The 12,981-nt window shown below is 40.1% G+C and overlaps 1 protein-coding gene across 8 annotated transcripts in view; it reads right to left on the reverse strand.

The window, feature by feature from the left end:
- LLGL2 (LLGL scribble cell polarity complex component 2) overlaps window positions 1-12,981 on the reverse strand; it is a 33,606-nt gene that overhangs the window by 18,737 nt on the left and 1,888 nt on the right. For 7 of the 8 annotated variants that reach the window (XM_030461959.1, XM_030461958.1, XM_008494499.2 and 4 more), the window contains exons 2-3: window positions 7,189-7,298; window positions 883-980 (exon numbers count right to left, since the gene is read on the reverse strand). In XM_030461959.1, coding sequence (XP_030317819.1) covers window positions 883-980; window positions 7,189-7,263 — 173 coding nt within the window. In that variant the 5' untranslated portion in view covers window positions 7,264-7,298. The remainder of the gene's footprint in view (window positions 1-882; window positions 981-7,188; window positions 7,299-12,981) is intronic. The other variant, XM_030461960.1, reaches the window with a different exon arrangement.

Consider the following 12,981-nt stretch of genomic DNA (forward strand, 5'->3'; position numbering starts at 1 on the left):
AATTTATTTGTATTTTATGTGCTTGTGACAGGTTTTGCACACTACAAAACATGGACCTTTACTTCATCATTTGAGCATATGCAGAAGAGGTGCCTGGATTCTTTTTTTTTCTCAGAGATGTTTAGTGGTTTCCCAGACATTACAATCCTGCTTAACTAATTTGTAACCAAGAGACAGATGGCTACAGCCCCATGCAGAGTCCAGCCTCTGAACACAAACATCACCAGGAATGAATGATTAAGCAAGCAGAGACAGCACCAACTTTTCCTTTCTGAGCTGAATGATCTGCCTGGTTTACAGCTCATCTAACTGGTATTGTGCCATGGGAATCACCTCAGCGCCTCACATAAACACATCATTAGCTAAAAAAAAAAAAAAATTAAAATAAAAAGAAATTCTTAAAAAAATTTAAAAAAAACCAGTCACCACCTTCAATATTTAAGTCTTGAATGCCTAGATGGTCAAAACTTTGATAAGCTGAAAGCATTTCTGACCTCAGTTTTAGCCTTTGAAATAGGACTGCTTTAAACAAAAGCAACAAAAGAAAAAAAAAAAAGGAACTCTGCCCCAAATACTTAAACAACCCTGGAATTTACAACATGAAGGATTGCTAAACTTAGGCCAGATCTAGTCTGACCCTCTGCAGAACAAGAGCAGAAAGTCATCTAATACCCACATCAGCTTCTGTTTGAGCTATAATTCAGCTCTTGACAAAACAATCCCATTCTGATCAGACTGCAATCACTTTAAACCTAGGCAAGCTGTTCCAGTGTTCAGAAACCCTTGTTTGCAAATTTATCCTTAGTCTGACTTCTCACAGTATCTTCAAAGTTGCACATTTTGAGGTCAGAGAAATCCAGCCAAAGGTGTTCAAAAGAATACAGTTTGATGGCTCCTGATCGTGTTCCAATGGCCATAAGGCGAAGAAATGGGCTATAGCCCAGTGCACTGGGTTGGTGGGGAAATCCATGTTCCACAGTCTGATAGAGAAAAAGAAAAATCATCATCAAACGGATGTTTCATGAGCATTGTTGTATACAGATAGAAACAGAAGTTAAATATGGCACAGCAGTCTGAAATACAACACTTAATGGCAGTTTTTTCTGTCAAAAAGTGTTCAAACACAGGTTAGATTTGCTGAACAATAGCCTAAGGGTGAATCTATTCCAAGAACCCCTGGCTCCCCAGGCAGAATACGCCAAAGTGTAACAGAAATGAAAGGGAAATATTCTGAAAACAGTAACCCAAGCAGCTCTTCATGTTAAGATTATAAATAACTCTGCATAAGCACAGCTTACTCAGTCATCACAATACACTCCATCACTCCACATCAACTTTATTTCTGTAAACCAACTGCTCAGCACAATTTCAAAGTCTGACATAAATACTGCATGTTGTACTGTCAGCTTTATCTGCCAAATTCCATATAGGTCAGCCTTTGTGACCTCCTCTTGTTGACTGACATCAAGAAATGGTGCAAAGCTAGGAAGAATTAGAGTGAATACCTCTGCTCATCAAGAAAACTAAGCAGATTTTCTACAGGGTGGGCAGGAAAAGTAATGTAGCAGAGTCTGTTTTCCAGAGGTAGAAAAGGAACAATGGAATTTAATGAAAGCAGGAGCCTTCTAGCCAATCTCAGACTAATTTTAAGCCATTTGATAATAAAAATGTTAGTCACTAGCACAGGGAGCATTATGTTGCTTGACTGTAGTGCCAGTTTACACTGTACCAAGAGGAAGATTTGGAGCATATTGTACATATCATTTGCACACTCTGCAATAATATCCTGCAATACCTACAGGATGCAACCAAGCTGCTTGCAAAATAGTTCAGTCCAGTGTTTAGAAGTGTAAACATACAGCTATTGTGAATGTTTAGACAAAAAAAGTATACATGAACATTGAACAACATGTAGCCATGCAAAGAGGGATTTGTATGCCCAAAGAGTAATAGTGCTACTTCCTGGAAAAGATCATTATCCTTACAGTCCTGGCTTCTGGAAAATATGTTCTTTTAAGGCAGCTACAGAATAGGAATTTTTTACAAAAGGGCCTGAGGACCACTCATGAAAAAACAAAACACCAAAAAACCCAAAACAACAAAACAAAAAGTAGAAAACCCTTCATCTACAGAAGCAAGCTCTTGCATCTCAGTCCCATCCTCATTTCCATCATGTCTTTGAGACAGACCTACCACATCAATTGACTTTATGATTTATTCAAGCTACAAGGTAACATCTGGACTTTATTTCCTGCATAGTGATTTCCCAACTTAATCCCTTACAGGAGAATCAAAAAAAGTCGGTTTCATTTCTGTGGTCACACCATCAGCCTGAGGTGCTCCCAGCTGGTACTAAGTAGTTTAATGCCCCTTTACTGTCCAGGCTCAAGGATGCAGGCATAGGAGGATATGGATAACTGCACAGCCTGCCAGACTGCTTCAGTATGAGCCATTTAATCACAATTCATAAATCGTAAAAATAGACTTCCTTCCTCTAAATCATCAGTTACCCCAGTCTGAGGTCCTATTAGGTGGGGTTATTTTAGACAATATAAAATTGGAAACAAAGAAGCATTTCCCAATTTTCTGCTTGCCAACTTGTTGGACTGAGCAAAGGGGTAGCTGTTATTATCCTTTTGTATGTAGTAAACTAAGATTGGTACTACTGACTTCAAGACCACTAAGATTGTTCCTTTATGATTAATCTTCAGCCTTGCTTATTTATATTCTAAGGAAGTAATTGGTGTTGTTTGTATTAAATACAAATTGAGAAGTCAGTTTTTTCATTTCACCCTTGAAGCTGTTGCTAACCAACCTCTGCTTAGCTACATATCCTAGAGTATAAAATTAAGAACTTATCTACAGACTTGAAGCAGGGCAGTTTTCTATTCCAGCACAAAAAGGAATTTCTCTGTTCCATATTTAGACAACACAGAAAAGCTTCCTAATTGTCAAAGTTGTATGAAGCCACAGTATACAGTTCTGTGAAGAAGATTCAAGGGAACATGTTATCTTAACAACACATCAGATATTTAATTGCATCAGGTGTAGCGTGGGCAATAAACACTATTTGACTCCTGCCCAAAACAGAGTAAGGAACTTGTTAGGGAGACACTAGTGTAATTCCACTGTTAGTTTTGGTTTCAACTTGTTCAGTCACTGCACTGTCATGTCATCAGCACAACTAGGTGCTATTTCCAATGAAACATCAATTAGAAATGGTGTTTATTCACAGATTTCTTCCAGCCCAGATATGGCTTCAGCCATAATTCTCACAATAGAAAACCATGACTTATACAGTACTGTACTGCCTGTTAGGAAGCTCTCAATGGTAGCCTTAATATTGGCCAAATTATATCTTTGATGTGTCACTTTGTAAACTCATTAGACAAGTCAATAAAAGCTTTAATGTTCAAGTATGAGAGCTATGAACTGCATAACCAAGTGCATACTATTCAGTAACAATAACAGGAGGGTAAATTTTCCTCCATGTTTTCCTTCAACAGAAAATTTGAAGCAGCCCCTTAGTTTCCCATATGCAAAAGCAACAGTAACTTACATTGCTAACAGTTTACTCCTGGGTGCACACATGCAGAAGCACAAGAAGAAAGTATCAGTAACAACCACAACTACTTAACCAGTAAATTAAGAATGTTTTCCAACAGCTTTGAATCTTCAGCTGAGATGCACACAGGACATAAGGTATCTCCCTTCCATGTCATGTATTTATTCCCACAGCCAGGCGAGAGAGGCAGCAGCTTTTTGACTGTATTTGACACCACCAGAGCCAGGCATTCACATTCACTGTCCTGATTACCCAGATCTCTCTTATTTGCACCCAGCTGTTAAATCACATCGGGTCAGTCATCTTCTCAGCTGCCTTCCTCCCCTCTCTCCAGCAGCATCAGCCAATCCTTTCACCTGCTCAGCAGGTAAACCCAGCAAGGGGGAGCAAGGGGGCAGAAGGCAGCAGAGGTTACAATGGAGCCTTTCAGCAGAGCTGAAATAAGAAACTAGAGTGTCCACAATGTGCCCTCCCTCCTCAAAGGGGCCTTTGTTTCTTTGGGGATAGGTAGAAGCTTTCATTTTCATTTTCCTCAGATCAAAGATTTGTCAGACTCAGCACAGGTATGCCTGATGTCAGCAGCATTAGCAGAAATACTTCATGTCAGTCATATTTACTGCAGGAAAAATGCAGCCAAACTTAACAGTTGTTCCCAGCCCACACTAAAGCTGCGCAGATGAAATTCAGTGCAATTTTCCTTCTTTCATTTATCTCCACTTCTCCTCTCAGATTGTTTTATGACAAAGAAGAGATAAACCCAACCACAGGGAATACAAACCCTGCACCTTTGTTAATGTGTCTCTTAAAGGAACAATGAAGCCTCTATGTCTTAAATGTACTTCACATAGAAACTTATTCAGATTTCAGGTAAGCTATCCATCACACCCATTAGCAAAGGGTTATGAAAACTGAAAAGAGAGGGGAAAAAACCCTCACAAAGCTGTAAATTAAATTCCATGTTCCCAGTTTGGTAACATTCAGCTGTAAGACAGGCTGGTTCACCTGTGCATTACCCATCATCTAGTCTGACAATGCCAGCCTGAACATGTTTATTCTGCAGGGCTTGGACTTAGCCAAAGGCATCCAAATCCTACTTCCAAAAGCAGGATAAACTTAAGGTAGAAGACTGCCAAGTCACATACCTTATCCTTCATTCTATCCACCGAGCTAAAAACAGATTCTTACAACAGGTACACACAAGTATGGGAAGTTCTTACTCATACAGAGAAACATATATGCAAAACTCTGTGACTAGCAGAAATTCAGGTGTTTTTTGAAACAAACAAAACTTCAAGGACAGTTTGAAGAGCTCAACCAGTCCTTTAAAACCACCTGAACCACCTCTAATCTGGAATAGAAATGCAGGAGGGACACAGTAAAAAGACTGCAACCTAATCACTCTCAAAGGAGTAATGACAAAAAAAATGCACCGCCACCAATTAAGAAGACTTTTCTAATTTAAGTCCATTACTAGGTCAGCATGGCCAAATACCTTCCATTATAGTCACACTAAACTTCCGTGACATTATGCATTCATGATCAACTTCTGTGTAAACAATAAATGAGGGCAGGTATCCCCAGCACTTTAAGGTACAGATCTTCAATTTAGTCACTACCAGCATCACACACTGAAGAGGTGCAATTACACCACGCACATTCTCAGATCAGGAACTTTATAGATCCACAAAATATAAGCAGGTTCTTAACCAGAAGACTTCAAGTAACAACTGTTTAAAAAAAACTTGCTTCCCAGCACTAATGTGTTGACTTCACTAGCACATCAGACAAGGACAATCTTGTCAGGGAAAACATTGTGTTTCTTGGCTGCTTGAAGCTACAGCCTTCAACAGATCTGAATTAAGGACTGACTTGCCCAGATCTTCTCAGTCTCCCTAACTGTGAGTAGATATTTACTGTATTAAAGGGCAGAGGCCTTCAAATGATGTCTGGAAATACTGGAATGGGACACACCACACTTTGAGGGGGGGAGGGAAGGGAGGGGGAAAGCAAGCAAACAAACAACAAATCAAAAACTTTATGCAAGAAAAAAGTATAATGTAAAAGATCCTGGTATAATGTAATGGAATAATGTCCAATCCCTTTCCCATTCTTGTTAGAAAAGAAAAAGCTACTGTGGCTTAAAAGTGCAAATTAATTTTGCAAGGCCTTTAATTACCAAGTTGCTAATGAGAGTAAACCATTAGGAAGTGTCCAAAGTAGTCACCTCCCTAGAAACAAGATCCAATATTTCCCTTCAGGATTGAATCAAATGGAGTCACAAATCCTGATGCCAACTTCTAAATACATTACAAGTCTCCCTCTGCTGTGAAAGGTAGTTCTTTCAACCCTGTTTTGCATCACCCAAATTAAGTCTGTCTCCTGCAGGTTAAGTTTGGCCAAACATTCTCATAAGAAAAAGGCACATTCAAGGAAGAGAACCCTGAAATAGCAAAGGTTTTTCCACAGTATATATTGTATATATACTATACATACAATTTTATACACTTTTCAGTAATTCTGACCCATCCCTGAGACATCTTTGCTGAAGCTGATGTTGCACTGAGCTAAATGCAAGAAACTCAGTCCTGGTCTTCACTTAGCAAAATTTTTACTGTATCTGCACTAGGATTTTCTTATGGTAGCAAGCAGAAAATGGGCATAAAGCACTCAAGTTCCTTTCGTCTCTCCAATGGGAGGGAGGTATGCATGGAAGTGGTGTGGTTTAGTACCAAATTACATCTCAAATATCCAAAGCTAGACTTAAAGTATGTATCTACTCTATTATTTTAGAAAATCAGTGAGGCTATTTCCTAGGCTGATCTCATTCATCCATTATGTTTTTCAGCAAACTTTCATTTAAACCTTCATTTAAATAAAAACCTACAAATACATTATGCCAAATGAAGAGGTAAGTAGCCATTAGCCTAGCTGTGAATTAATACGAAGCATTTAGAAATATGAAAGCACTATGTTGCTGGCCAGGGCTCATAAGCAAAATGTCCAGTGTTGGACAATACAGCCAATGCTGTTTCTTCTTCACAGGGGGAAGGAAAAAAACCCCAACAAGATACAGATTCAGGCTAGGATAATAACAAATTCATTATTAATGGCCATTATGCTGACCAGGAGCTACCCCATTTCTACCATAGACTTTTAAATTTACATATGAAAACTGAGGTATGCTTATAACACCAAAATATAAACACGGACGAAGAACTCTGACTTCTGCTGCATCCTAACCTGTGGCTTGTGTGTATCTTTAGAAAAATGTTAACTTTCATAGCAGTAAAGACTACCTATAAGTAGCCACAGCACAGCTGGACAAACTATAGCACACTCAAGACTTTAAAAAAGCCACTGAGATGATCTCTTCTTTCAGCAAGTGCCACTCCACAGCACGACAATATGGAAAGCCAGAACTGAGAACATGCTCATGAGCTTACAGAAAACAAGTCAGGCACATGAGGGGAAAAAAGGACAGAACTGAAAAAGAGAACAAACCACTTCTCCTAAATTTAACTATTCCACCCACACTCAAGTAGTTTTTCCTTCCCTTTACACAGTGGCTTAGGAGAGATTTGCCTTGCACACATACACCTTGAAGTTTGAGGAAAGCACCATACCTTGTTAAACTGGAAAAGATCACGTTTAAGCCTTTCTCTCACTGGATCATGTCCAGGTCTTAAGAACCTTCTCATCTTCCTCGTTGTAGTATCTTGGCAATAAAGAAATCCTAACAACAAAAAATGAAAAATAATAATGAAAAAAAACCACCTCAAAAAATGAAGTCAAATAAACAGAAACAGTTTGATATAAGAAGCAAGCAGAAGTAGGTTATTTATTTTGGTTTGCCAGGTAACACAAATTAGCCAGAGCAGAGTGAGACAACATTGCTATCAAGTAACTACAACCTGATACTACCACAGAGCAGAATCTCTGGTGCAGGACTTACACAACCATTTTTACATTGCTAAAACAAACCAGTACAGAGAGGCCATAAGGATTTTAGAAGAGTTTTTACACTTGGCCATTTTGCCATCACTTCAGTGGACCTTACCCAAAGAAGCAAACTGAAGCACTTGCATAAACATTTAGACAAACCCAATCCAAAGGCAAACTCTCCAGAATCATCAGCATTATTGACCAGTAACAGTTTTCACCCCAGGTAACCCTCCAGCTATTGGTCTAAAAAGAGAAAGAACCACATTTTCAGCTCACTCCATGGGTACGGCAGAAAGGGCGCTGTGCTGCCTGCAGGCAAGCTGCATTAATTATTAACTTGCTTTTGTAAAATATCAAGCCTTACTCCCTGCTCAAAGTGGGGGTAGGGGAAGGAAATCGTGCACCTGCAGTTCAACACACACTGAAAAGCTTGTGCTTCTGGCTGCATCTCACTGCCTTGTGTCTCACAGCACCAGGAGAATCCAAGCAAGACATGAGACCTAACCTGCAATCCAGCAACCACACTGGGGATACCAGGCTACAGCCTCATATTCTGTACAGTTCATGAATTTTGTCACATCTTCACTCTGCAGAGATGCTAAATGGCAAGTGAAACTCTGCCAACTCAAGACCAAATGCTTAAATCACATCCTGACGATTTACCTGGCATGAGTTCTCCTACCTATCCTTGGCCATCTTTCACAAGCTCTAGTTTCCAGTGCACAGACAGCTTAGCTGCTTATGAGGCAGCTACTGGACACACAAGTCAGTATTTTAATTTGTTGGGCAGTGAATTAGAGCAATTTACCAGCTACCCTGTACACAACACATGCATACTGTGAGCCCAAAACTCTGAGATGCAATAAAGAATTCCTGTAGATGTTCTGTAGTAACCCATCAGAAGAGGTACATACATATGTACAGTAAGGTGGGAAGCAGGGGGGAGAAGACCAGTGTCACAAGGGAAAGAAGGGGTCCAGGAGCACCAGAGGGACTGTCAAGTGAACAGAGGGTCTTGGACTCCTGTTTCAGACTGTAGGGATGGAGTGTGATGGAGAGAAGAAAGCTTTCACAGACTGTCACATGGGAGTAGCAGAGCTGGCAAGCAAGGTGGGCTGTGTGTGCTCCTGACAGTAACAGTGGCCTTCAGTTAGTGACTTAAATCAGCTCGCTACTCCTGAGGAGCTTGAGTTGTTTTTCAAATAGTTTCTAGCAAGGCCTTAACAACCAAGAAGGACATGTTATTATGAAAAGCAAGCTCCATAGCCATATTTTGCAGCCCCTTTAGACAGCTCCCAAGCTAGAATTTGTACCTCTCTGTTGCATTACCCCCCTTTTACCTCTCCTGCTCACACTCGAAAATCTCAAACCACCTACACAGTATTATCCAGAGCTCACTAAGAGGACTGCAGCACAGTCCTGGTTCAGAGGACCAGAATATCACACCAGCACCATGAGTCTGAGTCACTTAGTGACTTAATCACTAGCATCTCCACTCAGCACAGAAAAGTGGCTCTGAGCAGTGGCTCTGAGCAGGGCATAACAGGCATCTGTGTTCATGAACCATGCCATCAGCACATGCAGGGATGGAGATGCAGAGAAAGACATATGGTAGGGGACTCCCCAAAAAGAGAGAAGGAATAAAAGTGTAGCTTACTTGGAAAGTACATCCTCCTACAAGGATATAGGTGCCCCAACAGAAATTTCAAAAATTACCAAATGATAAATGTTCTTTCAACAGACATTTCTGAAAGAGGGACATATTTACACAAGGCTGGATTTACTCTAAGTTAGCAAAAGCTACAGAGCAGTGACAAGCTGCTGTGCTATGTACGCAGAGCATATCATACCCATGTATAACAGTTTGCCCTTAGCCAGACAAGGAAAGTGCCAGAGACGCACCCTTTCCCACTGTCAATCAATATCCTGGGACCTGTTAAACTAGGAAAACCCAGAGAGAAACTCTACTAATTATCCTCCCACTTTAGAGATCTCCTCAGTTGTGACACCAGAGTCACAAAGTCACGAGCAAAGGAGAACAGTGGCCTTGATCTGAAAGAGACACAACTTTGTATTTATCAACCTGCTAGAATGCTTTATCCCAAAATATTAATTGCATCTAGAAGCATGCTTTTTAACCTGCTTATGCAACAGCTCTAGCATTCACACTCCAGCCCACAACAACTTGCTCAACTGGCTAAGGAGCATAATAGTTCAGAGTCAAGCAGAGTCAGTTCTTCTCACTTGAAGAAATGCCATCCTGGCAAGCTGATGTGTCCATTACAACCAGAGAAAGCATGCTGCAAGTCACCTCTCATTGACTTGAACCAGGGTTTCATGCCTGACAAAGCACTCATGAGTGTCACAGCATGGGAGGAGATGAGAGAAAAAGCAGGTTTTAACAAAGGCAAAGAAGGAACAGCAAAAAGCACCCACTGTAGCTCTGATTGTCCAAGTGGAATTATTACAACAAGTTTACAAGGCCCCTCTCTATTAGAAGACTTTTTTAGTACAATAACCAAGTGCCTTTTCCAATTCTAGACAAACAAGGAGATTCCACAACCTGTATAATCTCATCTTCCAGATGCACATTTATACATTAGTAGACCAGTTTCTCTACCATGCACTTTTATTGTCTTTCATAAAACTCCAGTCTCATGTGCTCTGCAGTTATCTGCCAGTCAACGTTTACAACCATGTGGTAACAGTTGTGGCTACCAGTAGCCAGAATTACCCAGTAGCCTCTGAAGCCATGCCAGGTCTGCATGTGTCTAATGTCCTTATTTTCCAGGGAAACAACTCTTAAAGCTTTCAAAGATGACCCCTTTACCAGAAACTATGTGCAACATTCTCTTCTTCCAAGATGTATTGTGGTCAGCTGTTTATAGGCAACAATAGCCCAAGGCTGAGTCAGTCCCAATTTTGCTCTTATTCAGTACATGGACACCTGATAGGAAAGCTCAGAACACTCTGTACATTGAGTTCCTGCTATTTTGTTAGCTGAATGTTTAGCTAAATATGATGGTGTACCCTTTTCCAGCCTCAAAACAAAACCTCTTCACTATTTATACAGAAAGGCAATGAAAGCACAAGTTGCAAAATGGTCCCATTTCAAAGCACAGACTATGGAGCAGTTAACATCAAAACCAGATTTCTTTTGGCTTCTTTGCTCAGCTCTGTTCTTTTTAGATGTTGGGATTTATGGCAAGTACACATGCCATGTCTCACAAACCCCCCTATTCAACAGAAGACCAAATGCCTCCTCCTAGAAGTATCACAACTCCACATTGTACTTTGTATTCATCACTTTTGCATGCAGCAATGTGTCTTGATGCCCATGCACAGCTTACTGAGACACTCAGGATATCCTCCCTCAACTAGACATGAGCTGGGGGTAATTTGCAGAAATTTGTTGCAATTTTTGTTCTTCCATGACTGTGGAATTTCAAACCAAAACTATAAAAGAACCAATAGTGTAAGTCACAATCACACAAGTTAATCCAGTTTTACAAGAAGAGGAAGCACAGGTTATAAGTTTTTACTATATAGACAGTATGAAGTATGGATACAGTCCCAAGTTAACCACACAACAAAAAATAAACCCCTAATGAGTTAATTTTGCTCATTTAGGAGAGTTGCAAGGCACCACCTGCTTGCTTCCTAGGCAACCTTTACTCACCTTGAAGAGGTTTTTAACAGGATAGGGTCACACAGCTTTCTTTTCAAAACTCCACCAAGTATCCCAAGACCTGTTAAATCTTGCCTTGCTTTAGGTCTCCTTTTCATTCCTTCCTCATCATCCCATCCTGTTTACAGGTCCTTAAAAGGGAGAACTTCTACCTATGCATCTGATAAAACTTTATCAACTCTGCTAAAATAAAAGAGCCCTTATCAACATGCTTTGTTTGAACTTCAAGCAGTCACTGCTCCTATAACAAACAGTCACCACCACGGCCTTGTCTGGACTACGTTTCTTCCTGCACCCAGAAGTTTGCCTTGTTCCTGTTACCAACAGTCAGAAACAACAGAACAGAGGTTGGGTCACTTGCACAGGAAAAAAAAAATATTCCTTAGTAACAATGATCTCATGACAACACAATGATCAAAGCATCATTGAAATACTAGTCTTATCAAGTGTATCAATTAATGGAGCTATCAGACTCCTAGGGAAATTACAAGTTTCAGCATACTTTTAGCTGGAAACCAGTGAAATAACCTCTAGCTATTCTTTAACTGGGCTGTCACTGTCAAGTTCATCTTTAAATCACCCTTAGCTGTGACACACTATCACAAGAAGAAAGCACCAGCCAAGCAGAGCTGCTAAAGCAAGGGAAGGAACAGATGCAGTACATTGAAAGGTTGGAAGTGTAAGACACCACCCCCTTTTTTCCTGGGATAAGGCTTCACCAGGAAGATGCTCTAACATTAGCCTCATCGTTTAATGAAGCCATGCAGAGATCTTCCTTATGTATCACAACTGCTGAGCAACTCCTAGACCTCCAGCACCCAGTTTCATAAAGAGGAGAAAGTGTTCAAATGAACCTTGCATGCAGTACTCACACACTAGCAGAGAGGTAAACCAAAAAACCCTCACATAAAAATTACATGAGAACTCAGAGACAGTCAAAGGAACAGCTGAACAGACTGTGTCAATACTATATGCAGGTGGCCACCTTTCCAAAACAAAGAAAATATTAAAATATAATTCATAGATTTTCCAGGAGCTCTTGGAAAATAAATGAGAACCAAACACACAAATCAGGCAAGTCCTTTCACACCTTTGTGTTTGTGATTTACCAGGGACCGCCCACTTTCAATGACTTGACTAATTGTGCAAACCTTGTGTGTCATTATGACTCCTATTGTGTTCTCCTTGTCATGGGAGCATGACAACATGAAGTTTCAAAATGCTACAGCAGAACAAAGTCTTTACACAAAACAACATTATTGCACATGATGCAAAACTCTTTCTATGCTTCTACTAAGAGGCATGGTTCAAATGGACAAGCATCTTGCAACTTTGAAACATTTCACACCACAGGTAGTGGAATATATAGGTAGTATAAATTTATTTATATTTATATATATAAAGCACCTATCATCATATTGATAAACACTCTTTGGAACCACTCTGACAGCAGAGTTAACAACAGGAGTCAGCCTGTTAGTACCTCTGCACTTCTGTTTCCAACCAATTTACCCCAAAGGTAGTGGGGTAATAGAGTAAAACACAAGTGCATTTGTTTCTTAAAGCAACATAGAGATCATATCTAGGTAAAAGAAGCTTTTAGGTGAGAACTGGAGTTTCCACAGAATTTCTGCAGAGAATTCAAACCTTCAGCTACCACCAGTCCCTCCTTTGATAAACTATTTTAAAGAAAGATCAGGTTACTAGCAGTAACACACAGTAACACTTTCATTGTCACGGACTAAGTACATTTTACAGATTTATAACCCCTTACTCTTTGACATCT

The sequence above is a fragment of the Calypte anna genome, chromosome 18 (genome assembly GCF_003957555.1).
Source record: "Calypte anna isolate BGI_N300 chromosome 18, bCalAnn1_v1.p, whole genome shotgun sequence".
NCBI classification, from domain to species: domain Eukaryota; kingdom Metazoa; phylum Chordata; class Aves; order Apodiformes; family Trochilidae; genus Calypte; species Calypte anna.